The sequence below is a fragment of the Candoia aspera genome, chromosome 10, assembly GCF_035149785.1.
Source record: "Candoia aspera isolate rCanAsp1 chromosome 10, rCanAsp1.hap2, whole genome shotgun sequence".
Taxonomy (NCBI): Eukaryota; Metazoa; Chordata; class Lepidosauria; order Squamata; family Boidae; genus Candoia; species Candoia aspera.
The window spans coordinates 15390009-15415418 of record NC_086162.1 but is presented as its reverse complement, the minus strand read 5'-3'; the positions used below and the strand labels follow the sequence as shown (position 1 = coordinate 15415418).

General features: G+C 43.3%; 1 protein-coding gene across 1 annotated transcript; it reads right to left on the bottom strand.

The window, feature by feature from the left end:
- SERINC2 (serine incorporator 2) lies at positions 1-25410 on the bottom strand. Its single transcript, XM_063311899.1, has 10 exons — positions 25244-25410; positions 18803-18964; positions 16352-16533; positions 13890-13969; positions 11025-11162; positions 9689-9858; positions 9104-9194; positions 7862-8006; positions 5440-5652; positions 1-677 (listed from the first exon to the last, which is right to left on the bottom strand). The coding sequence occupies exons 1-10, from the start codon at positions 25280-25282 to the stop codon at positions 539-541; spliced, it is 1359 nt and encodes a 452-aa protein (XP_063167969.1). The 5' UTR covers positions 25283-25410; the 3' UTR covers positions 1-538.

The following is a 25410-nucleotide window of genomic DNA, read 5'->3' as shown; positions in this document are numbered from 1 at the left end:
TTCATCTACTTCACGGAAGGATTTTTAGTCCACTACCATCAGGTTCCATATCAAAAAGAACAGAGATTTATTTAAAAGGCTCCACGTAACAAGGCAAAGTGGTGAAGAATTCCTCTGAACCACTACTTAAAAAAGAACACATACCGTTATTCCTATGCCAAATATCTTTTTAAAGAAGATGGGCAACACCGTGTAAGTTACTCAGGTATTTCACAATATACCTGGAAGGCCATTAGCGTAAGGAAAAAAAGCTGGGCACACATCCTCCACCACAAATGCATGTCAAGTCTTGCACACGTAAGTGGATTAAACCAGCTTCACAATTTTTCTTAGAAATTTTTAAGAAATGAAGGCACAAAAGTGGTAGATTTGCCTGAATGTAAGACAGGGGAAAGAGAAGGAGGCTTGATCACTTCTGCATTCATAAGCATGAGAGCCCACACCTACAGTTCAAACCAGGAATAGTGATCTTGCTTGCTTATTTCTCATGGCACTGTGTAACTCTTCCACTTGGGAGGTATGGCACTCTTGAGAAGTTTCAGCTGAAGTCACGGTTTGGAAGTGCAAGTGGGGCAATCAAAGTCCAGGCATAAAGCAGAAGCCCAACCCAGCTTGATGAAATCTTCACCCAGACAGCAGTCCATGGGCTGGTCAGCTCTTGACGGCTTTCATCAGGCCTGGGAAAAAGACACATGAATATCAGACATTCAGCTAACAGACTCATAAAGATTCTTCCTGTCACTTGCCCACCATATCCAACCTTGCCCACCATATCTGTCCTAACAGCCAGGAACCACGCTGAGACAAGGAACAGGTCTCTAGTGTTTTATTGCTGCTGCATAACAGGAAAATCCTAACAAACTGAAGAAGCGTGGGAAAAACCCAAAGGTTAAGGCGGGCCTGATCTGTGTCTCTTGGAATGGCCACCTAATTCCTCAGTGCTACGCATGCGCTTTACAGCCTGGATGGGAGCCCCCTGCTCGCCATCCTTACTCATGACAATATCCAACCTTCTGTCAAGTATAGATGTTCCTCAGGGTGACACATATGGTTCTCCCAATGTTTAATCACAGCAATCCTCTGAGGTTGGAGAAAGTCTGACTCTAGGACAGCGGATGGGTTTAAATCCATGTCTCTCCCATCTCCTAGAGATGACACATCTACCCATACTAGGAAACTATCATTCCCAACTGTTCAAGCTCACATTGGAGCTGAAAAGCCATGTGCTGGCACACCAGCCAAAGAATCTTTGTAGCTTCTAAGGCAAAAGCATATATGCAGAAAAGAACTCTATGCACAGAACAAAGCACATTAAAAGGAGTTGTTTCATGCACCAAGCATGAATGAAACCATCTTCAGCAGGCTGCAGCCAAGTCTGCTACAGAAAAGTACATTGTTCACATCCGATTATTTGCTGTGTTCTTCTAGGGTGCAGCTAAAACAGAAATCTATTTGTTCCAGCATCTGTACACAGCTGGATAGCAACTGCTCTCTAAATACAGCGCTGACGCACTATCGCTCATCAGATTCCCAGGCCCACAGAATGCAATGGTAACTTGTACTGGAGACTCATACATCAACTGTAACCTTCATGCTCAGCTCAGACGCCTGTTCTTCCAAGTCATTCCCTAATGCCTTCACTGCTACACTAACACAGATTATATGGAACTACCATTTAGAACAGTGTTTCCCAAATTTGGTAACTTTAAGACATGTGGACTTCAACTCCCAGAACAATACATTTAAGTCCACATGTCTTAAAGTTGCCAAGCTTGAGAAACACTGATTTAGAAGCTTTTGCATTTTCACTCTTGCGAATACAGTAGCTCAAATCGATTAATTGGAATTCTATTTTCCAGTCACACTAGAGCAGGGTTTCTCCACCAGGGTTCTGTGGTTCCCTAGGGTTCTGCGAGAGGTCCCAAGGGGTTCCCTGGGAGATCACAATTTATTTAAAAAGTTATTTCAACTTCAGGCAACTTCACATGAAAGAGGTAAGTTTCATTCTTTATTTTTAGTTTAAGAACACTGTTAGTGCATATATACAGGCTACCCATGAAACAAATATAATAATTTTGTAACTTCTGGCCTCTCTTTGAGCCTGAATGTGCGGGGGTTCCCCAAGGCCTGAAAAATATTTCAAGGGTTCCTCCAGGGTCAAAAGGTTGAGAAAGGCTGCACTAGACTACCACACCAGTTATAATCCCATTTCATATCAGCCAAAAGCTATACTACCAAGAGACCTATTCTAGCAGAGTGCTTTTTTCAATTTGCTGATGCATTAAACTGGGCCTTCTCAGTAGCCACTGTATAACTGCCATCGAAAACAGACCTGGTATAACCTAGTGGTCTTCCATCCAAATCTTAACTAGGGCCAACTCTAATTACTTGTGGTTGTTGTTTTTGAGATTATCTTAGGTCATCTAGATGTTAGCTAGGAGAAGCTTAAAAAAACAAACTGTACTCAAGTCCACCAGGCATTTTACAATTCCCTCCCTCCCACTGTCACACACAAACACACACCGCTTTAATACAGCACACTGCATTCCACCAGGATAGATGTGGATAAGATTGCACACATTCAGCATTTATTAATCCTAAAAACAATTTCAAAATTCCTAAGCATGCAACTCCAAACGAGGCTGGCTTTATTCATTTAGTCGCTCCTTCAGAAGAGAAAGAAAAGCCCATTCAAGGAAAGCTATGAGGCCTGGAGCTGCTACACGCCTCAAAACTCACGGTTCCAAAGCAAACATCCAGGGCACTCCAACTCACAGAGCACAGCCTGTGTCCTCAAAGGCCTCCTTGGAAGTCCAACGAAGGGGAAACAAGTATGGGAGAAGGGCCATGGCTCAGAGGCAGAACACCAGCCTTGCATGGAGAAGATCCCCTAATAACTCTAGGGGTGGAAATCTCCTGCCAAAACCTTGGAGCGCTGCTGCCAATCCATATCCATTAGACTAGTCTAGAGCAGGATTTCTCCACCAGGGTTCCGTGGCACCCTCAGGTTCCACGAGAGGTCACCAGAGGTTCCCTGGGAGACCACGATTTATTTAAAAAATTGTTTCAAATTCAGGCCACTTCACCTTGAAGAGGTCAGTTTCATTCTTTATTTTCAGTTTAAGAACACTGTTAGTGCATATATACAGGCCTACCCATGAAACAAATATAATAATTTTGTAACTTCTGGCCTCTCTTTGAGCCTGAAGGTGCAAGGGTTCCCCTGAGGCCTGAAAAAATATGTCAAGGGTTCCTCCAGGGTCAAAAGGTTGAGAAAGGCTGTTCTAGATGGAGCACATCATGCTAAACCAACCTGTGGTTTGTTTGTTCCTGCCTGTGCTTCTGCTGCAAACCCAGCCGCTGTGGCCTGTAAACTGGGGCTTGGCGCCTAAGCCCAGCCAAGTGGAATTTATTCAGGTAACCCTCAGTTAAACAAGCCACAGCTTAGGGCAAGGTGGGAACCCAGCCAAAGCCTTGGTAAATGAGTAACCGCCTCCCGGAAGACTTTTTCCTGCCTTCTTCCCAAACAAACCCAACCCAGTGGGGGAGGCAGAAGGGCCTCCACACAACCCGTGGGGCCTTGCTGACCCGCACCCCAGTAACGTGGCAAGGCCAGGCCGTTCCCAGGGCCGTCTGCACAGTAGCAAAACCAGCCTGCCTGTGGCAGAAGAGCCACGGGGGCTCTTCACCCCACTTGCAGCACCAGGCCCATTCCTGGCCCTTCCCTTTTTTCCGGCCTGGCTCTTGCAGTTACACACTAAGCCTGACCTTGTACACGCTCTCCAAGGGAAAGCAAAGTCAAGAACACAACCCCAGTTTGGCACACAAGCCCTTCTCTAGTTTGTTTTCATTTGGACAGGGCAGTGGGAGCCAAGAATTTGGCAGGGCAGCCTGGATTTTTGGTCAGAGCAGTGTCACGGAGCAGACCACGTTCCCTCTACACACACACCCTCCCCGTCAACCCTGCTGAGGCATCAGTGGCCAACGCCAGCCCACTGCAGAGCTCCTTGGCATGGCTGCAGGTCTGGGGACGCGACAGCAAGTCGTGCGCTAAAAATAACCAAAGGGCTCAGAGATAAACTTCTATGCAAACGAGTATCGTGGTCTTCAGCTCCAGGAAGAGACAATGTTGTTTGCAACCACCGTCTCGCCTCCCCTGCATTCCCCCCCCCCATGTCCCTCAACCCAAAATGCTCCATTCTAGGCACGGCTTGCCAGCTTGTAAGCAGCACCTGCCCCTGCTCCCCCAGACACCGTTGAGTTCATCTGAGGAGAAAGCGTTTTTCTCTTCCCAAAGCTTGACTTGTGCCAAGCTGACACATCATGCTGGTTTCCCAGGCAACAGGGAGAAGGCAAAGCAGGAACACTGGAAACCTGAAGGAGCATGGAGCGTCCTAAGAAGCCAGGATTTTTTCTTAACAGTGATTAGTGGAATAAGGCATAGCAGGTTGATTCGCCCAACATGCTAGGTTATGCTGTGAGGGTTTGCACCTCACATGAAGCCCAATCCAACCAGATTACGGTTCGACATCTTCTGGGTACCATGCCTCTCTGTACATCCTTTTCCTAAGCTTAGGAAAACCCATCCTATTTGGGTTCTAAAGAGTCTGTTTACTGGGAACGCTCAGTCAGGGCCAGCTCTACAAATGACTGCCTCTGGAAGATTCTAGATCAGGGTTTCTCCACCAGGATTCCGTGGCACCCTAGGGTTCTGCGAGAGGTCACTAGGGGTTCCCTGGGATATTTATTTTAAAAATTATTTCAAATTTGGGCAACTTCACATTCAAGAGAAAAGTTTCATTCTTTATTTTCAGTTTAAGAACACCGTTAATGCATATATACAGGCCCACCCATGAAATGAATGTAATAGTTTTGTAACTTCTGGCCTCTATTTGAGCCTGAATGTGCAGGGGTTCCCCGAGGCCTGAAAAATATGTCAAGGGTTCCTCCAGGGTCAAAAAGTTGAGAAAGGCTGTTCTAGATGCAGGAAGGCAAGGAGCTAGAAGAGGGAGGCATATGCTATGCTGCCTGCTCTGCAACCTCTACATTACTCTGCTGCTTATAGGAGATGTCCAAACCTCAGTGTTGAAGGAAAATTCCATCTTAGGTGGCTTTCACACTTGGAATAGAAAAGAGCACCATCTCAAGGAAGCAACATCTCTTCATCATTATTTTAAAAACTGACAAGTTCATACTCTGGATACACACTGTTGGGGCCGTATCCAAAACCACACTAGAAGTCCACAAAGAGAGCACTAGCTAACAGGTGCTCAAAAGGCTAAATCCCAGAGCATAATGGTTCTGGACCAGTTGACATTTCCAAACAGCCTTCAGATAGCAACCCCCCCACCCCAAACACAACTCAATTAAATTAAAGTTGAAAGTTACTTGAAACAGATGGAACTGGAGCAGAGGAAGGACAGTGCCAGTTGTACGCACCTATACCAGTTGGTAAGTGTCATCATGATGTAGAGGGAGGCCAGGAGAAGGCAGATGTGGAAAAAAGTATAGTTGTAAGGCACTCCATCCTCTTCGTTGTCATAAGCCCGGTGCACCCCACCTTCAATGTTCGTGTTTCCACCCCCTAGCATAGCTGGGCTTTCTTCTGTTAGCATCATCTTGTTCACTTGCTCATGGTCTGAGGAACGGAGGCTAAAATCAAAACAAATGAGACCTAGTAGGTTTATCTACAGTCATCCCTCCTGCTCACCCTCCGTACAATCCATTATGCACTTATCAATGGAGAAACTCTTCGGATCCATTGTTTTAAAGCTTATGGACTCTTTTAAACCCAGCTTTGTCAAGAGGGTGTCATAGGGCAAATGAAGTTCCTATTGCCTGCTTTAGAAGCAAGTATTTTGGGGCTGGTGGGGACATTTGGTATTTTGAAAATAGCTCATGGGAGCTCTTTTGAAATTGCTACCAAGGTGGATCCAACCGGTCACCAAACCTCCATTTACCAGAAAGCAAACACACATGAATAAGGATGTGTAAAACTCTCAGAATTGGGAACAGAACATTCTGGAGAACTTGGAAGTGTTCCATTTCCAGGCTATGCCACTCCAGGGGTGATTTGATGGTTTCTAGAAGTCAATCCTCCAAACAAGAAGCTATGTGTGGTGTACTGGAGGGATCAACCCCAAAACAGGACTGTAGATCACCTCAAACCCCTTCCAGTTTGGAGGCTTTACTTAAGACAACCACTCCTGGAATGGCTAGGTCTGGAGGAGATTCAGTGTAGTCTGAAGGGGAATCTGAACAGTCCAACCTTCTATAGAATGTTCTATTTCAGGATCTGTGAATACTGTATATCCTTACAAATGAGACTGATCATCACCAAAATTCCCAAGTCACACCCCTGGTAACTCCATATCACCATCACCTCTTCAGTTTTTCTTTGCCTTTCTTCCTCCTGGACAGGTTGACATTTCCAAAGCCCCAGGCTACATCCCACCATTGCTATTTCCAAAGAATGTCTATAGGGACCATGCCAGGTCCACAGGCATTCTTGTCAATAAAGACAATGCTAGAGTGTGAGAATTTATAGCATGCCAACTTCCCATTTCATTATGTCTCTTTCCTTTTTTTAATCTGTTCAATCGTGTCTGATTCTTGGAGACTGCCTGGACTAGTCCCTGCAGTTTTCTTGGCAAGGTTTTTCAGAAGTGGTTTGTCATTGCCTGCTTCTTAGGGCTGAAAGAAAGTGACTGGCCCCAGGTCACCCAGCTGGCTTTGTGCCTAAGGTGGGACTAGAACTCTCAGTCTCCCAGTTTCTAGCCTGATGCCTTAACCGCTACACCAAACTGGGTCTATCTCATTAAGTGTATCTAAAAATAAATGGCAAGCAGATGGGGCATGGAACCAGGCACTCCCCTGAGATATCACAGTGTGACCATCAGTGTTGTATCTGCACATCTGTCTCACCCCAGAGAGAGGAGGATGAACATCTAGCTCAGTAGAGGAACCACATGGGGAAAGAGCACAAATCCCACACAACCTAGTTTTGCTCCCATATCAATAAACACTTCATGTGATACAGTTTTGTCCTCGGCTTTTATTGAAACGTGATTAGATGCACCAAGAGAATTGTCTTTATAGGGCCAGCATGTAAAAAGTATAAATACCCACCAGGTTGGTTAAAGTTTTACTTTCAGGGAAGAGACTACAAGGAGATTGTCTTAACCATTTTAAACCCTTTCAAGTCCCTACTCTTCCAAATAATCTGTGCTTAAGACTGCTCGGAATACCATGAATAGCCAAGAAAACAAACAATTGGATCACAGAGCAAATCAGTCCAGAATTTTCACTCAAGGCACAGATAGTCAGGCTCAAATTTTGGACGTATTATGCAAAGACCCAGCTCCCTTGAGAAATCCGTAATGCTGAGAAAGGAGGAAGGAAAGAGAAGAACGCCAGCAGCAAGTAGATGGACTTGATCACAGTGGTGATGGTTGCACCATTGGAAGACCAGAAGGATCATGTTTGGGGACAGATCATCCTGGAGAAGGTCTACCTATGTGGTGGCTCAGAGTTGACATCGATTTGATGGCATATATTCAATCAATCAAATCAACGTAAGCAATTTATCCCTCATGACCAGCAGAGGGAGTCCTCAAGCTGAAACAGAGATGCTCAATGTACAGAAAACATCTCTGCAACGCATTGTCAGGCACTGAACAATATCACGCTTAGCCACAATGTGATTTGTTTGGTTTGGCTTAGGATGCAGACATGCTGATCTGCAAACTAGTTGATGGATTAGCACATTCTGTGAACCTAGTCAATTTTGCTATATTCAAAAACTAATGGTTAAGCAAACCCAGGCTTAAATTCATGCAGGTCATTGGATCAGGATTCTCACCTTATGAAGAGGGTGCAGAAGACAAATATGATTAACCCTACAATGCTTGGGGCATCCCACCATTGAGTTGGTTGGCCATTCACAGGTTGAGCAGCTGTACCATTCCCTGCCGTTCTTACCAAGAGAGTTGGATTGCAGTGTTTGTCTATGAAAAGAAGAGAGAGAAAGAAATCCAGTGTGCATTTCATTTCAAGCATGACAGTGGTCTGCTCCTCAAATACTCCCAGGCTTGCTGCTTGACCAGGTCCTCCTAGGGAGTGAGGTAGGAATGCTTACCCACCTACAGGACCAAGTGTAGGCTTAGCCCTTTTCTCTCCCTCCAGCATGAATCATGCCCCCTTTGTGAGATACCTTTTTTTTTCCAGAATTGGGCACCACGTCTGAATGTAGATGACACAAAACTGGCAAAAACTAATGGAAGATGCTTAAAAGTCCAAGAATCCAGGAATGTCTTTTAGAGGAATTAAATGAATTAAAACAGGTTCTCCCAAGAGCCAAGGCCATGAAGATTGGAAAAAGACAGATGGTTGGTCAAGAGTCTCTTACATTCTAGAGTCCTAATTTCATGGATGGGATCACACTTTGCACTAAGCAAATTGAGGAGTTTTGGCTTAAGAGTACTGGTAAACCCTCTCACCGTGGATTGCAAAACACAGTTTACCACAGGGTAAAATCAAACAACTATGGTATATTCTACAACTGCAACCCATGGTTTGGCACAATGTACACAAATGTGGTCTAAGGGAAACAGGCTGATGAACCAGATGAATCTCTTCTCTGATCCAGCAAGGACCTCCTTAGATTCTTCAGCTTATGAAATAAAGAGCTGGGCAAATGGCAAATGGAACTCAGGGAAAAGAAATTCAGATCCTGGCTTCACCTGTGGCATTTAGTCATGATTTAATCATGGTTTATTGAGCAAACCACAACATACTAAGCCCAAACAGAACTACACACATTATAGCTGGGCCCAAAGTGTTAAGCCAACTACAGAAGTCAAAGCAGAGATCAAGCATATGTTTACTTGTGGCTCCACAATGACAGAAGGCTCTCTGAGGTTTAGGCCCAAGCTTGTTCTGCAATTGTCCAAGCATTCCACTGATTCAGAAGATAATGTTTTACAGGGTTGATGAATTCTCTTGGCTTGATCACGTACCATGTCAGACATTTTTATTTCAGAAGCAGGTTCCATCTCAAAAAAGGCATGAAACACTCAAAAAGGAACAGAGCAACACTGTTTACCTGGTACGTTGGCCAAAGCCGACCATGTGACATACATGGTGTAGAGGGTAATGATGGAGGCTTGGAGAAGGCCAGAGTGAGGCTGAGCATCCTGTAGAGAAGCAGCAACTCTTGTTACAAGTACTGAAAAGCAGATTCAGGCCAAACCAGGGCCAAACTGGACATGACAATGTAGGTACCTTTGCACTAAGATCATAGTTACTTATTTATTTGCTCTACTTGCTGTCAGCTAGCAACTGAAGGATCCCCACCTACAAGGAGAGAGCCCCATGGTAGGCACTCTTAGTGATACCTCTTCCTATGGAACAGCCTGCTCCCTGTGGCAAGGATGGCATTCCATTCTCATGGTCTTCCAGAGGCTGGTAAAATCCTGGTTTTTAGAAGGCCTTTGGCGATTACAATGGAGCTCCTGGTGCCTAAATCTGCTGTATTACTTTTAATGATCAAATGTAACCTGTATGATTTATCACTGTTATTTTAAGTGTCATTAATATCTGAAAACTACCCTGAATCCACTTACAATTAAGGTGATGGAAAAAGAGACAAATAAATGGTTCGCCATACTTTCTGAGCACAAGATCTTACCTGGACTTTGGGCAGTATGGAGACCACAGACACCACAATGCAGAAGATGAGGTTCAGGCTGATAAAGACCTTGCTTTCGGTACAGCCATCTGGTTTGGTGTAATACACGTAGAGTAGCACGACAGCAGCGATGGAGACAGCATAGAACAGAAAGGTGAAGAAAAACAAAGCTAAGGAAGAGGAGGAGAAAAAGAAGAACCATCAGATTGGCAATGTAGAACTTTCTGAAATATTTACTCAACATGCTGAATACTCATCCTGATTCACCCTTACTTCACAATTGCTGGATTACACCATCATATCAATCATTTCTTTGTTTTTAGCTTAATGGGTTGTGTGAATGCCACCATCACGGTTCATACATCATGGTTCAGGCTTAGCAAAGGGTGTACAACCAAAGCCCACAGCTCCATGCAGCCCCTGAAGACCTTGGATGTGGGGACCCTACAACAATTGTCTTTGATATTTAATGCGGCAGAAGGGAGAAGGTGACTGAATACCAGGGAAAGAGCCAGATTAACAGCATTGGATTAAATCAGTGCTTCTACCTAATGCTTTTTAGTAATATAGGAAAGATGTGGACTAAGCTGCTGTCTTAGCCAGGGGAGCATTCCCTGCTAACAGTAAGGATAGTACCTTCCAGTTTGGGGGTACTGGGGGCAATACGCCACAAGTGCAACCATACCCTACGTCCTTAGTTTTACCCTAAGCATGCCCCTGCTATTCTATGCAAGCTAGGTTCACTAATCTACAGTTTACATTGCTAGCCAACATTCTGTTGCCTTCACCCCAACAGCTAGGAGGTACATGCAGTGTTAAACACCCACTTAAAAGTTTAGTTCAAGCTATGTCCCCCCGCCCCTTATCTCATGCCTTTAATTTCTTTGGTATACTATTTCTTATTCTTTCTCCATGCTATATGTAGAATTACTCACAACAGAGAGAATAACATGAAGGACATGCATTAAGTATGTAACAAAACCCAACTGAGTTCAGTTTCTCTCCTAACCCCACCCACTCTGTCCTGGCCCCTCTTACAATTCAAATGTAGCCCCCAACACTGCATTCAAACAGCACCTGTAACCCTTTGCCTGAAAATCAACTTTGCATCCTGCTTAAATTTCCCCCACATCAGGCTTCCAGATGTGCTGAACCAGAGTTCTCTCCTCTTCTCCCAGCACATCTGGCTTTTGTCCATATTAGCTGAGTATTTGAGGAACGCCAGTCCCAGCAGATCTGGAGCATCATGGTGGGGAAAGCCAATTCCTTCCTTCAGCCATCCACACTCGGAGCATCTATTTTCAAACCCAAACGAACAGGTGTAATCTGTACAGACCTGCATACCAGGACTTGCTGTTGCCGTCATCCGCATTGCGCAGCCAAATTTGACTCCAGGAGTGAGCAAAATCAATCAAGAGGATGAGCTGGATGAGGACAAAGAGGAAGGAACCAACCACACCAAAGTAGAACCAGACTTCATTGGGGAGAAGCACAAGAGACACAAGATCACTCCTCAACATTCTCTCAAGCCACGATCCATCAGTGAGATAACATAGCCCACAAGGAAGTTTAAATATATCACAAAGGCCTGGGGGATGTGCAAGCTTTAAAAATAATTTGGAAGCAACGTGTCAGCCTTAAACAAATTATAACTTCTCTCAGCCTTAATTTCTCCTGTTCCCTGTTCCCCAAATTGGCGTACACTAGGCCTATACAACATGTGGGCCACCAAGCAGCCTTGAGTGGCTTGCCAACATTTTTTAAAAAGTAGTAAATTTAGAGCTGCCAACGGAAGAATAATGAAATTCCTACAGTGGAGGAATGGATTGTGAAAATGTCAGAATTTGCAGAAATAGCAAAACTGACCTGTTTGGTCAGAGAACCAACAACAAAAACTTTTTTGAAAGATTGGAAACCTTATATGGACTTTTTGCTGAAAGTAGACAAAAATGAATTGATGATTTATGGATCTGAAGATTAAGAAAGATGCAGACTAAATGAGGGGGTGAGGAGATTTGTAAAATAGTTAAGAGGGAGGAGGGACAATAAGATTGTAATTATCTGTTGAACAGAAGGTCAGAAGTAATTTATATAGTTCTTAACTTTAGTTTTGTTTCTTTTCTTGCACTTTTTTCTTTTGATTCATCTTTTATTATATGAAAATTCTTATATATATATAAATTTTTAAAAGAGTAAAAACCATATAAATTTTGAAAGAAAAAAGGAAGGAAAGTAAAGTAAAGTAATAAATAAGCAAAAAAAAAAAGTACAAAGATAGAAATAGAGACAAGGAGGAAAGAAAAAGTTATAAAGAAGCAGCTTCTGATCTTCTTAACAGCAGTTACAAGTACATTCATATTTTGTCTTCTCTATGGTTACAACATAATTTCCTTCTTTCCATAGTCTACCCTTCCTAATCACCAAACCCATAAATCACATTCCTTTTTTTTTTAATCAGAAAGTCCATAAGGGGTATATTTTTTCTAGTCACCATTTTTGTATCTCCATACATCTACAAGCTCCATCATATAAAAAAAAACTTTTGGCAATTTACTTGTGTGACCTTAATATCTTTCTCAGAGGTTCTATTTTTTTGTGGGTAAACCACTCTGTTCCAGTCTCCCATTAGGCACCAATTTTCATATGGTAAGTCCAGTAATTTAGCCATAAGTCCTTTATAAAATGTTGCTTTATTTTCATCTGGGGCATAGATCCTGAATAGCAAAGTCTTAGCCCCATGTAAATTAACTTCCACCCCCACATATCTACCACAGTCATCAGTAAATATCAATTCTAGTTGTAATTGAGAAAACTTGTAATCATTTTTTTTAAGCAAATTTAGAGCTGCAGTTGCCACGTTGCCACCACTACCTCCACCTTCTAGCAGGAAGTCTGTGGGACTTCTGGTATTTCTTTGTGGCCCACAAGGATTTTTAATTCATCAATGTTACCTTTTCCCCTCAACAGTTGTGCTGGCCTGGTGTATGCCAACCTAGGACTACTCTAAGAGTTGCTAGTGGAAAATGTTTACTTATTTCTTTGGAACATTTATATGACCACCCAATCCAAGCAATGTGACTCTGGGCAGGGTACAAAATAATTAAAAAGAATTACAACAAACCACTAAAATCCATACGTACCACTAAAGCAAATTAAAACAATTAAATGACACTCAGCCAACCATATATCAAGGGAGAGATCATTCCAAACGGCTTTGCCACTGGTATGTCAAAAGGGATTTGTATATCAAAAAGGGCTTGAGCATTGATATGTTACTCCTCAAAGTATTTTAATAATTGCACAGATTCATTTTCTGCTAGATGTTTTTATGCAGTTTTACAGGTTACACATTATCTCTATCTCTGTATATATCTAAGAGCCAGTTTGATGCAGTGGTTAAGGCACCAGGCTAGAAACCAGGAGACCGTGAGTTCTAGTCCTGCCTTAGGCACAAAGCCAGCTGGGTGACCTTGGGCCAGTCCCTCTCTCTCAGCCCTAGAAAGGAGGCAATGGCAAGCCACTTCTGAAATCTTCCCAAGAAAACTGCAAGGACTAGTCCAGGCAGTCGCCAGGAGTCCACACTGACCCAAAAGCACACATGCGCATACACACTATATCTAAATTCAATTTAGAGATGTATTAGGGACATCTATACCAAAGTCCACACCAATCTAGAATGCAAAAAAATGCAGCCTGCCAATATCTCTTCTGGGGTTCCTAGAGTGGATCTTTAGGACCCCTTTTTCTGGCATTTGGAGAGGGTTAAAGGAGCAAAACAGGGTCTTTAAATTCTTAGAGATGTTTAATCCTGTCTTCCAGCTATGAACAACACAACTGAATGGGGAAGTGTACTTTAAGACAAAATAAACCTGGGAATGCCCTGGGTTAAAACTGAGCCTTTTCTGCTCTACTACTAATTAAGTGTTCAACTTTGCACAAAATATCACCCTTGACCAGTTAAGTGTGTCATGCTTACAGGGCCACAGCCTCACCTAAGCTATCTAAGAATTAGCCCAAAAATACTGATATTGGTAAAAGCAGGTAGAGGCACTTAGTCCCTTCTCTTAAAATCCAGAGCTAGTCTTAAACACCATCATTCATCCCTGAGACTCTCCCTTTAATTAAGACAGTGCATGCCTATAAACAGAATTTTGCATCACAAATCTATTTTAATAGAAAAAAATGCTTTTTTTTTTTTTACCAGATGTGAATTTTCCATCAGGAATATAGAAGGCTCCCACAGTTATTCCAATCAGTATCAGGAGCTTGAAGAACCAAAACCTGAAGTTGGCAGCAAGAAAATTTATCTTTAGATTTGTAGAAAAGCTAAGTCAACCACGGTTAAGGCACCCAACCAGCAATCATGTCCTATATGACACAGAAAACCACCGCTGGCTGTGATTTGATCAGTATCTCAGCATCCTTTGCTCTCACTAATACTTCCTGCTTTATTTTTTCATTTTCCAGTAATGTGCAACATCCACCTCCCGGACCCAAACAAATCCTATTAGATTTGGAGCTACTGCATGTTGGGCAAGCAAAGACTAATCCTTCCTTATTTTTACACCTCCCCTTTCATTCCAGCAGGTGTGAAAAAATAAACCCCAAGGAGCCAGAAATTGCTGTAAGAGCAACGCTTGTTTTGCAGACATTCCTAACAGTATCATTTTCCTAGAGGACTAATTATGATTTAGCCTTGAGTTAGCCATCACTCCAGGTTCACACCACATGCCAGAACTGAATTAAGTCAAGCTAACCTACCACAAGCCATTAGTTCCAATTTCAATAACATACCAGACTATATTTAAGGCAAGCTGTAAGAAAACGTGATTAAAGACTGTGCTAAGGAACAGCCTGGGTTCAGAGACTAAATTGAACGATAGTATGAGCTAGCATGCTATTAAACCAGGTCACTGATAAAGCAAGGTTACTTTATTTTGAGAGATGATTTATTTATAAAGCTTACATGGTCCTATTTCAGGGAAGGCACGAAGACATTTAACACTGCCTTCCTGCAAACTTGTACTCTAGATTCACCTCTGAAGCAGCACCTCAACAGGCAGTGCTATAAAATATGGGAACTAGCGGGGAGAAACAAATTTCAACACACAAAAATACATGGAGAAATAAGTGTTTAATCAGCCTTTCAATTCCGGGTTCCAATTGGGGGGGAAAAAAGATTCTGTAAAATAGTCCATTGATCTAGCTGTTTTTCATGAGCAGTTTATTTTATCCTGCTTAGAGTTTTGAACTGAAGTTGACAATACACAATAAAAATTGACCCAACTGTCTGTACAGGGAAGGCCAGCTTCAAAAGATGAAATGTTTTTATCTATTTCTTAGAATTCCAGTCAAGAAGAATAGAGATCTAACAAAGATGGTCCTGGCAACATCTAGGAGAGAACAACGCTTCATAAAATGTTTTTTAAAAAAATCTATTAGAAGTTTGGAAGGATCAGTGGAGAAAGTTATGGAATAGGGGGGTGCCAGCAAGAAGATGGAAGTAGAAAAGCAATGTTTCAGATCCTGAGGTTAAAGAAACATGTCTGTGTTTACACACATGGTGATCCTATCACGTTCAGCTTAATGTCCTGAGATGACAGCTACAGAAAGACAACCTTTGGAATGATGCCCGAGCAAAAAAATAAGCCCTTGAATCATAGTCAAAATCAATATTGGTTCTGCGGCTTCATTTCCCATTTAATCATAGACAAGCAAACACACAAAGTGAAATTGCAAGTTGAATCAAAGGAAGGCTCCCAGAATAAACTCCCAGATTCCCTGATCTGGTTTGCTGTCTGGGACAAGATAAAACCTAAGTGTGAATAGCATCACCCATGCTAATGGCCTCACCCGAATCAAATCAAATCAGATCAAATCTTTATTACGGTCAAAGACCAGCATAAGGACGACAGAGTACAGTCAGTTAAAAGCATAGAAAATACATTAAAATCTAAAGAATAATATAAAAGCTAATAAAAAATATCCCTTCTCACCTCTATGGGTGGTATGTGTCTTCCTCAACCTCGGGTCCTCTGCCAGAGGCCTGGGAGTTGGAGAGTTCCGCACAGTATCTTAGCTGTTCCTAGCACTGCACTCTTCTGGACAGAGAGCTCTGGTGTGCGCGCGTGTGTGTGTGTGTGTGTGTGTGTGTGTGTGTGTGTGTAGAAGCATTAGATGAATATAGGGGAGCATAAAGGTTAGTATGTCTATCAGTACAGAACATTCTAGCGTGACAAACTAGATGCTCATTAAGACTAGTTTATGGCACTGGTCATCATCTGACGAATTCTGAGTGCTGCTGTGCAGAACCTGGCAACACTGCGTGTTGTAGCAGGGTTGGAATCTGACAGCAGCAGGGAGGTGTAAAATTGACCTGAGCACCCTGGGTATTTATGCAATAATGGTAAGATGAGGCCAGTGCAAATGTCTCTATAATACAGGCACTGGAGAAGCACATGCTCTGTGGTTTCTATGTGACCAGAGTCACCGGGGCCTTGTCTCCAGGTAAGGAATCTTCCTGTATTGGCCTTCAAGGACAGCTGAGGGGAGGGCATGACATCATGCCAGAGTATTCAATTTCTATATCAACTTCATGGTGCCCCCTCTCCACGACACGAACTTTCACTCCCCCAAACTTGCCGGAAGACACAATGGCCTCACCCGTTCTGTATCGAAGCTCGGGGGTCCTTGCTGCTCCTGACACAGATCATCAACAGGGCAAAGAGGAAGAAAAATGAAGCTGTGGCAAAACACATGCGGTACACTGATTTGAGACCCAGGAAGGCCTTGCAGTCAACTTGGATGCCCGCAGGCGAGTTGGTTCCTGCACAGAATCCAGGAAGCTGGTCAAAGGAAAAAGAGACTTTAGACAAGCCCTAAGCTTTAACACAACAGCTACTGATTATTACCTTGCATGTTTCTCAATGTTATTTTTCAATTCATCAAGAAAAGAACTATTTCAAAGGACAACATTATAACATTGGTAAAATTCCCCATATTATGTTATGGACAATACAATGGCATATTTAGAACCAGAGAGAGATTCACATTCGGACCAACTACACATCCCTCAAATTATCACTTAAGAGAAGAGCCTCTTTCCCCATTCTCACAGGAGCCATGAGTCAGAGATGGAGAAAGTCTCCAATTTATGAACCCAGGAGGTAAACTATATCCTAAAGAGGGGAAACAATCCAGGTGCTGAGATTTCTGTAACCTCATCCTATCCCCTTTCAATAAATCTTGTTAAAGAAACTTGGGAAGGCTCTTGCTTTTGGTGGAGGTGAGGTGGCCAAATTACACCATCATTTTTCCATCTTTCCCTGGCACCTTGCCCTTCCATTCAATTCCAAAGAACAAATTCAGGAGGGCACTCCTCCTCTGGGCTTTTTCCCCATTGGGAAATCTGGGCAGCCAGGAAAGCTATGGGGCGATGAAGAAATATACAACCCAAACCAGAAAACAGTAGCACCCTTCACCCATTTGTTGACTTTGGCAATAAAGGTAGCTCAAAAACACCACCAGGAGAAACTCTAAAACACAGCAAGAATGGGATGGCAAACCTCAACCATCGTTCACAGGGAAGAAAACACTCCTGGAAATGGCAGCCAGATTCTCATGCTCTTTTTAATAGTAAAACCCAGCCAATGAATAGATGGCCCCACAAGGAAGACATCATACAAACCACTTAAAGAGCAGACGAACAGATCACAAATGGGCTTCTTTACCAATTTCCACTCCCGTCTGTTAGGAAGCTAAAACTAGAGCTCGGCACCCTATAGCAGGTGAGTGGAAGGTTAAAGGACCAAGAGGCAGTTTGCATATTTCTTGGAGCTGTTGAAAGCCCCAAGAAGCTTATTAATGGCATAAGGAGAAAGCTTTATGAATTCATTAGCTTAATAAGTATCATGTGTACATGCATGAGGGAAGGGGAGGAATCATTATGGTCAATTCTCAGTGCTTGATTTGTGACACCTTTGAATTGTGGTCAGAGCAGGTCAAGGAGCAAGGACACCTTAGGAGTAGACCAGCTTTTGATAGCATCAGTCAACACTGTGCCCTCCAGGTATTTAGAATTTCCCATCCTATAATCCCTAGTTAGACATGCCTACATTCAAGGTCATCATCAGTTCTTTGAACAGGAGACAGAAATAAATAGGAGAGGGCAGCTATCTCAGTAAGGGAACTGTGTGCTCTATATTCAGCTCCTGTTAACTCATAGGGTCTGGCATTCTAATTTAAGCTGTCATTTCCAAACACTCTTCAAAGAAATTCCTATGGGGAGGGAAGTGCAATATCCCAATATGAAGTAACTAAGGTTGTCTTCAGCTATGTTCAGTTTAATGCAGAAGTTATGGTGCCACTCTCGGACTGGGAAGATCCAGAGAAGCTTCCATTCAACCATGGAGCTGACTGGGTGACTTTGGCAAGACCTTTTCTCTCAGCCCAACCAACCAACCAACCAACCAACCAACCAACCAACCAACCAACCAAGGGGCTGTTGTGGAGATAAAACATCTAGAGTTCCCAAAAAAAAGACAGGATATGAACATTATGTACAAAGGAATTACCACCAGTGGTCTGTAAGACCTTTCAAATGCACAATGCTCCATTCCAAATACCGGAAGTATTCCAACACAGCCAACCATTCCTAAAGAATTCTAGAAATATTATGAAATGGAGTTGTCCGGAGCTCAAACCATTTCCAGAATTGAAGCGAATACAGTATCTGTAGCTCAGGGTTGAACTGTGGAGTCCTTGGTGCTCTCTGAGCCTTGTTGTTTTCTTGCAAACACTTCATTGCCAGACTAGGCAACATCTTCAGTGTGAACAGAGAGCAAGGCCCTCTCCCTGTTCGCACCAAAGATGTTGCCTAGTCTGGCAATGAAACGTCTGCAAGAAAACAACAAGGCTCAGAGAACACCAAGGACTCCACATTTCCAGAATGATCAGAACAGTGTTGGAACCTTCCAATAATGCTGGAGCGATCCATTTCAAACTTGGAACAATGGCTACAAGGTCAGAATGTCTCACACGGCCCTAACGATTATTATAACTGTTAAAATTACATAGTATGAACTCAGTTGAATGAGTTCACCGTGCGCCACTCACCTTGTGCAGCTCTGCCTCCACTCCTGGAATTATCATTATGATGGACACCAACGTCCCCAAGAAGAGGAAAAAGGTGAAGCTCAGGCGCGTTATAGTTGAATTCTTCGTAGAGGGGCAACAGCCACATAATAGACAAGGAGCTGAACCACAGAGGCATGATGCCTGCCGAGAGGGAGAAGCAGCCACGTGAGAAGGCAAAGAATCTTTTTTTTCTTACAAGATCACATGCATCTATTTCAGGTATCATGATAAACTGTGGTGATATCAATATTACTGTTAATATTCAGAGTTTTGTTGTGATTTTCAATTATTTCTTGAGTAGTTGCATATACTCAATTCATAGTTTAATCAATGGAATAATGAATTTTAAGTTTTATGACAACTGTAAATTCTCTTTACGATATTTTTATTTTCCATCCACTACATACTTTTCCACTTTCCTCTTTTTTTCTTTTATGTAGCCATTTATTTTGTTCCTCAAATGTTTTAAAATAATCCAAATAAATAAACAGAGACGTGGTCATGAAAAATGAATAATTTTGAAAAGGGACTCCACAGAGAAATTATCACCGTTATTTTGTTTTTGCTTCTAGGATAACAAACCTCCCAAAGCTACTGGTAAGCAATACAAATTGTGGTAAATAAAAATGCCCAGAATATAATTTAGAAACAAAAATATTTTTTCTTTCCCAGTTGGCGGCGATGTCCCTGTGGAGAGGAGGGAAGAGTTGAGGGAAAAGTCCAACTAAACAAGCTGGAATGGTCTTTGCGTGGCTCACTGTGCATCTTGATCCTTTCTGCTCTTCATGACTTCAAGATTACGGGCATGTAGGCTTGATTCAAACACCACTTTAACCCTTACTTTAACTATGACTTACTGAATGGGCTCACAGATAATGCTAAGGCACAGCCCGTGGTTTATAACCCACAATGGTTGGCCTAGCTTAGTGCCAAAACCAAAGTCACCTGCAGAGCTTTGCAGACTCTGCCAAGCAAGAGTCTGCAACTAGCCACTTCCTTTTTACATACCTCCAGCTGTATTTCCTGAGAACTCATTAACCAGCTTTCCTCATCTTCATGCTCATCAGATGGGCTAGACTACATGTTATGTCACTAGCCCTCCCAGGCAAGACATTATGGAGCAATTGCTCAGCACATGGGGTACATCCCAGGCTAAAGACAGCAGGTACACTAACTGCATACTGAGTCCACCAAGTGACATTCATCATGTAACCAAAATGGCAGCATCCATGTCCAGGAGGAAAGTCTTAGCTGAGGGGCAATGCCAACCTCACACATCAGTTGGGCCTCAGCCCCAAATCTTGCAGTAGGCGACCTGCTCAGAAAGTGACCTGGTACTGGGTTGTTTTCTTCGTTCACCGTGAGCCAATCCAAACTTGAAGGGTACCCACGAGGAGACAACCTGGTGACTGCAGAAGTATCTGAGAACTAGCAATCACAGGGTCACTGCCAATTGTGCTGCTGGGTTTGATGGAGGGGCTATGCAAGGTCTGCCTGGGGAGTCCCTTGGCTCCTTTGCAGAAAGGCAATCCATAGGCATCGTCAACAGCACAGTCCCAGGGGATGGGTACTGGCAGAATTTCCAAGGAGGCCATGGACGGGAATTCCCCTCCTTTCCCCAGCCGAGCACACATTAAATGCAGGAGCTGTTTCACTGGCATCACGGAGTGCCAGAGCAAAGGGGCACATAGCCATGCTCTCTAGATAAGTCTGGTTAAACAGCAACTCCGCAGGATAAGTCACACAAAATGCCAGTAGTTGAATCACACAGAGTAACTAAGACACAGTGAAAATGCTTCTTCTTATTCCTTTATCTTTCTAAGTTTGCTGCCTGTTGTGTTCCTAGATAGGTTGAAGATATAGTGTAGACCCATGTTTCTCAACCTTAGCAACTTGAAGATGTGTGGACTTCAACTCCCAGAATTCCCCAGCCAGCTTGCAGTTTTCTTGGCAAGATTTTGGAAGTGGCTTGCCCTTGCCCCCTTCCTAGGGCTGAGTGTGTGTGACTGGCCCAAGGTCACCCAGCTGGCTTCCTGGCTAAGGCAGAACAAGAACTCATGGTCTTCCGTTTTCCAGTAAACTGGCTCTCTAACTCTTACTAAACTAGCCTTAAATATCTTCACACTAGCCATCCAGATTTTAGCCTAGTGTGTTGTGTGATCCCAACCTGTGTGGTTAGCTTGTGGTTCAGCGGATCATGCAACCTTGGAAAAACTACAGCTCAGTTACCCCCAGACAAACCTGTCCTATGAACATGGCCATGATGTGTGAAGATACCTAGCATTTAAGGAAACCCTAAAAGGGCCGAATTTAAAATGTTATATATTTCAGCACTTTTAGGATTTCTCTTTGTCTTATCTTCTATTTGCTGCATTTTTTAAAAAAACTGCTCTGCTCTTTTATTGCATTTTACACTTCTTATTACTACCATTCTGGCCCAAATGGTTCACTTGCTTTGCAGAGAAAAAAGCATGAATGTTTTTTACTCAAATAAAATACAGTCAAGTGAGAAATGGCTGGCCTAAAATGCCACATAGTCCCCATTCGATCCTGGGACTTTTTTTTTCTCCATATGCTTGACCTAGGTGCACTCCTCTGAAGCATCTACAACAGCCTTTCTCAACCCTTTGAACCTGGAGGAACCCTTGAAATCTTTTTCAGGCCCCAGGGAACCCCTGCACATTCAGGCTCAAATATAGGCCAGAAAAAATTATATTTGTTTCATAGGTAGGCCTGTATATATGCATGAACAGTGTTCTTAAACTGAAAATAAAGAAACTGACCTCTTTAATGAAGTGGCCTGAATCTGAAACAATTTTTAAAGTAAATCATGATCTCCCAGGGAACCCCTAGTGACCTCTCGCAGAACCCTAGAGTGCCACGGAACCGTGGTTGAGAAACCCTGATCCACAGTGACATTCTTGAAAAACAGGACTGACTCAAGATTATATAGCTAAAAAACTCAAAATGTCACTTGTAAGTGGTGAATGCAAACAGTTCAGTGAGGCTGAATCCTTTTCAGGTTCTTTTCCAAGACAACAGCCATTAAGGGAACAAGGCCCAGCACTGCTTGAACCGGGCCATTTTCATATTTTAACACTTTGGAGGGTTTAGATATAGTGCAAAACCAGAGTCAACAAATACTTGGCAAATTCTAACTGACATATATGCTCCTTTCAGGCTCACACTTCCCACTGAGTTACTCCAACTTTGACCATATAACAGGAACAAAACCTTTGTGCCATGCTATATTTCTAAATAGCCAGAATTCAGATCCTTTTAATTTGCTTTTCCCCTTTTTTTTTTCTACTACTGTTTAAACCATCTAAATGTTTTATTTTGTATTTTTGGATATCAGTTTTTTTCCAAATTGTAAAGATTTTTTTTAATGTCAGCTAGAGCTTATTAAGTAATAGTGTGGATAAAAATGCTTTAATGGACTCCCAAAAGTTCTCCAGGTTGTGGCATTCCACTTCGTTGTTACTTAACAGCAAATTATTTTTTGCATTGGTGTTACAAGAGTTCAGGAACTACGTATGTCCTCTCTTGATGCTTCCATACAGCACATCCTCAAAATAGTCACAGGCACGCAGCAATTTCATTGCCTTGCCTTTCCCTTTACAAACACTTTCAATGCAACTGTCTTAGTCATAATTTAGTATATTTCTTAACCCAGGAAAACATACAAGATCCTGATTGGTTCAGTCATTTTAGCCTGTCCACAGTTGCTTTTAAAGAAACTTCACAAGTTTCCCACATCTCCTAATCACACCTTTTGCAACACAACAGACTTTCAATCAGCTGATACATTTCTATCTCTGAATTGTCCAATGCTAACACACATTCGGAGCCAGTTTGGGGTAGTGGTTTGGGCACCAGGCTAGAAACCAGCAGACTGTGAGTTCTAGTCCTGCCTTAGGCACGAAGCCAGCTGGGTGACATTGGGCCAGTCACTTTCTCTCAGCCCTAGGAAACAAGCAATGGCAAACCACTTCTGAAAATCTTGCCAAGGGACTAGTCCAGGCAGTCGCCAGGAGTCAACACTGACTCGAAGGCACCCCCCTCAAAAAAAAAAATGTTTAAGAGCTTTTCACAAAGCCTTTATCCTTCACTGATTTCAATATGAGGACATAAAACCATTCACTCCCACTTCACTGAGACTTATTGCTGTATTCTGGGTACAAAGAAGGACAGGTTTGAATCTCCTTGCTTCTAACAGGATTCAAGAAAAATGAACTGAAGCAGATCTCTCCCACTGCTTTTGAATCTTATTTGGCCAACATAGCTCCCCACTTTGAAACATGCATGACTGGAAAGCAGAGGGCAATTTTTTAAAAAAATGAATGCATGCAATTGGTACTAGAAAAAAATCCTTCACAATTTGCACAGAGATGATCCCTCATTTATACCACAAACCTGGCCTCTTCAAAGACAGAACCCAGATCCAAATCCACCCTCAACTACTAAAGCTTTCTAAGTGACTCTATCAACCCACAAGGTTGCTGTGGGGAAAAGATTTGGAAGAAGTGTAACCTATCTGCTCTTATTAGAGAAAGTGCAGCATATAAATCTGAAAACAGACATCAGATCAATCTGTTTGAACAAGCTGAGATCTGACTCTACAAACATGAATCTTGCTAATAATTTACTAGTAATAATAATCTATCACCAATTAATATACATGAGGCTTCACACACCGATCATGCCACAGTCTTACACAGATTTTGTCTAATTAAATTTTAATAGATTCTTGGCAACAGGGGTGTGCGTGTGTGCTTGCGTGTTTTAAAGGGCTTTTCCTGGAAGCTTTGGAATATCCACCAATTAAATGCTTCTAAAGTTTGACACCAACAGCACATTTATTCAGAAGTCCATCCCACTGAATTCAATTCGGTTCACGCCCAGATGACTTTCTGTGAAGTCATACCCTAAGTGTGCCAACACCGTCAACCGCCTCCTTATAACGTGGTGTTGCCTCATACCAGTCTTCTCAATTCCACTCTCGGTTTTGGTTTCCAGGGCACTGTCAACATCCCCCCCCCCAATCTTCCAACAACATCACTGCAAAGATTACCATTCACATAAACTACATTTCCCAAATGCCAATTATTAGGGCTTTTTAAAAAGGGTTCCTGTACCATGGACTGGGGGAAGAAGTTTCAGAGGGATGAGCAAAGTAGCAATCTTCATGTGTCCATTGTTTCCCCCCCCCCCCCATGTTAGAGAAGCAAAACACAAAAGGTCTGTGAAAGACGCTTTTAACTCATTGCTTAAAAAAGGAATGTTTGTAGGCATATCCTATTGACCCAAGGAAAAAAGATCATACCTATTAACATCATTGTACACCTACTTTCTCAAAGATATGCTGAATATCTTCAGCCTGGTGGGAATTTATAGTACAGCAGTAGCAAGCAGCCCACCTCAAATTCTACTTGATGCTCATTAGACTTTACATCAGTGTTTCTCAAGCTTGGCAACTTCAAGCTGCGTGAACTCAATACCCAGAATTCCCCAACCAGCACAGCTGGCTGGGGAATTCTGGGAGTTGAAGTCCACACAGCTTGAAGTTGCCAAGCTTGAGAAACACTTCACTCAACCCACTACAAAGTTATTGAGAAAATGGACATCCAGGGCACCTTTGGATTCAGAAGGGACTGAGGTCTGAAGATTACACTTTTATCACCCCAAAGCTAAGGATTTGATTGCTTTCCCACCTAACCACCTTCAGAATCCAGAGCCCTAAAATGTTTGGTTGGAGCGGAGCAGGGAGTACAAGCCTACAACTGTGGTTCATTCAAGAAACTACAATTAAGCAAACCATGGTTGCGACCAATCTGGGAACCCAGCCTCCGCATTCATCCACTTCTCCAAAATAAAGAGACGTCAGGGAAGACACCACGGAGCTCTCCACAAGCCCCGAGTCTCCAGCGGTCGAACAGCCTGCGAGTCTCCTGACTCGACACGCAAAAGGAACTAACCAGGAAGTATCGCTTGGTCCTCGAAGCTCCACTTGCGGGGCTTCGTCTAACAGCCACACCGGTTGAACTGCTTCCTTTGAGTTACTGAACACTGAAAAGGACCCTGCAACCTTTCTCCGTGGGGCGTGAACGGAGTGGGGGAGCAGGAAACACTATTTCAGGAGGGGGAAACCAGGCAAAAGAGACAACTTCTAGCCGGCTTCCGAGTAAACCCGGGCAGGATCAGAGGGGGACCCAAAGCAGCGGGCTCACGAGTAACCGGGCGGGGGGCGAGAATGGCGTCGGTCTCAGATCCCGGACTCTCCCTTCCCTTTTTCTCCCGGGCCAACCCCCGCCCGCCCAAGATGCCTGCAAGCAAAAGGGACCGAAACGACGCGCCGCCGTCTGCCCGAGAAAAGCTTCGGGAGGGTCGGGCTCCCCCGACGGAAACAGGGACACTCACGCAGCTCAGCAAAGAGCAGACCCCCAGGCACGCTCCCATGTCGCCGGCCGCGCCCGCGGAGACCTCCGCCTTGCAGACTCAGCTCCGTCCGGTGCAGTTCCTGAAAGCGATCAAGTTCGCGACTCGGCGTCGCTCCGACAGCAACCTGCCGAAGCCACTCGGCAATC

Coding starts and splice junctions, on each gene's coding strand:
- SERINC2 (XM_063311899.1), bottom strand. CDS start 25,282: ATGGGAGCGTGCCTGGGGGTCTGCTCTTTGCTGAGCTGC. Junction 9,859..11,024: donor CAGCAAGTCCTGGTATGCAG/GTCTGTACAGAT, acceptor CCTCTTCCTTAG/CTTTGTTTTTCTTCACCTTT. Junction 8,007..9,103: donor GGCTTTGGCCAACGTACCAG/GTAAACAGTGTT, acceptor TTCTTTTCATAG/ACAAACACTGCAATCCAACT.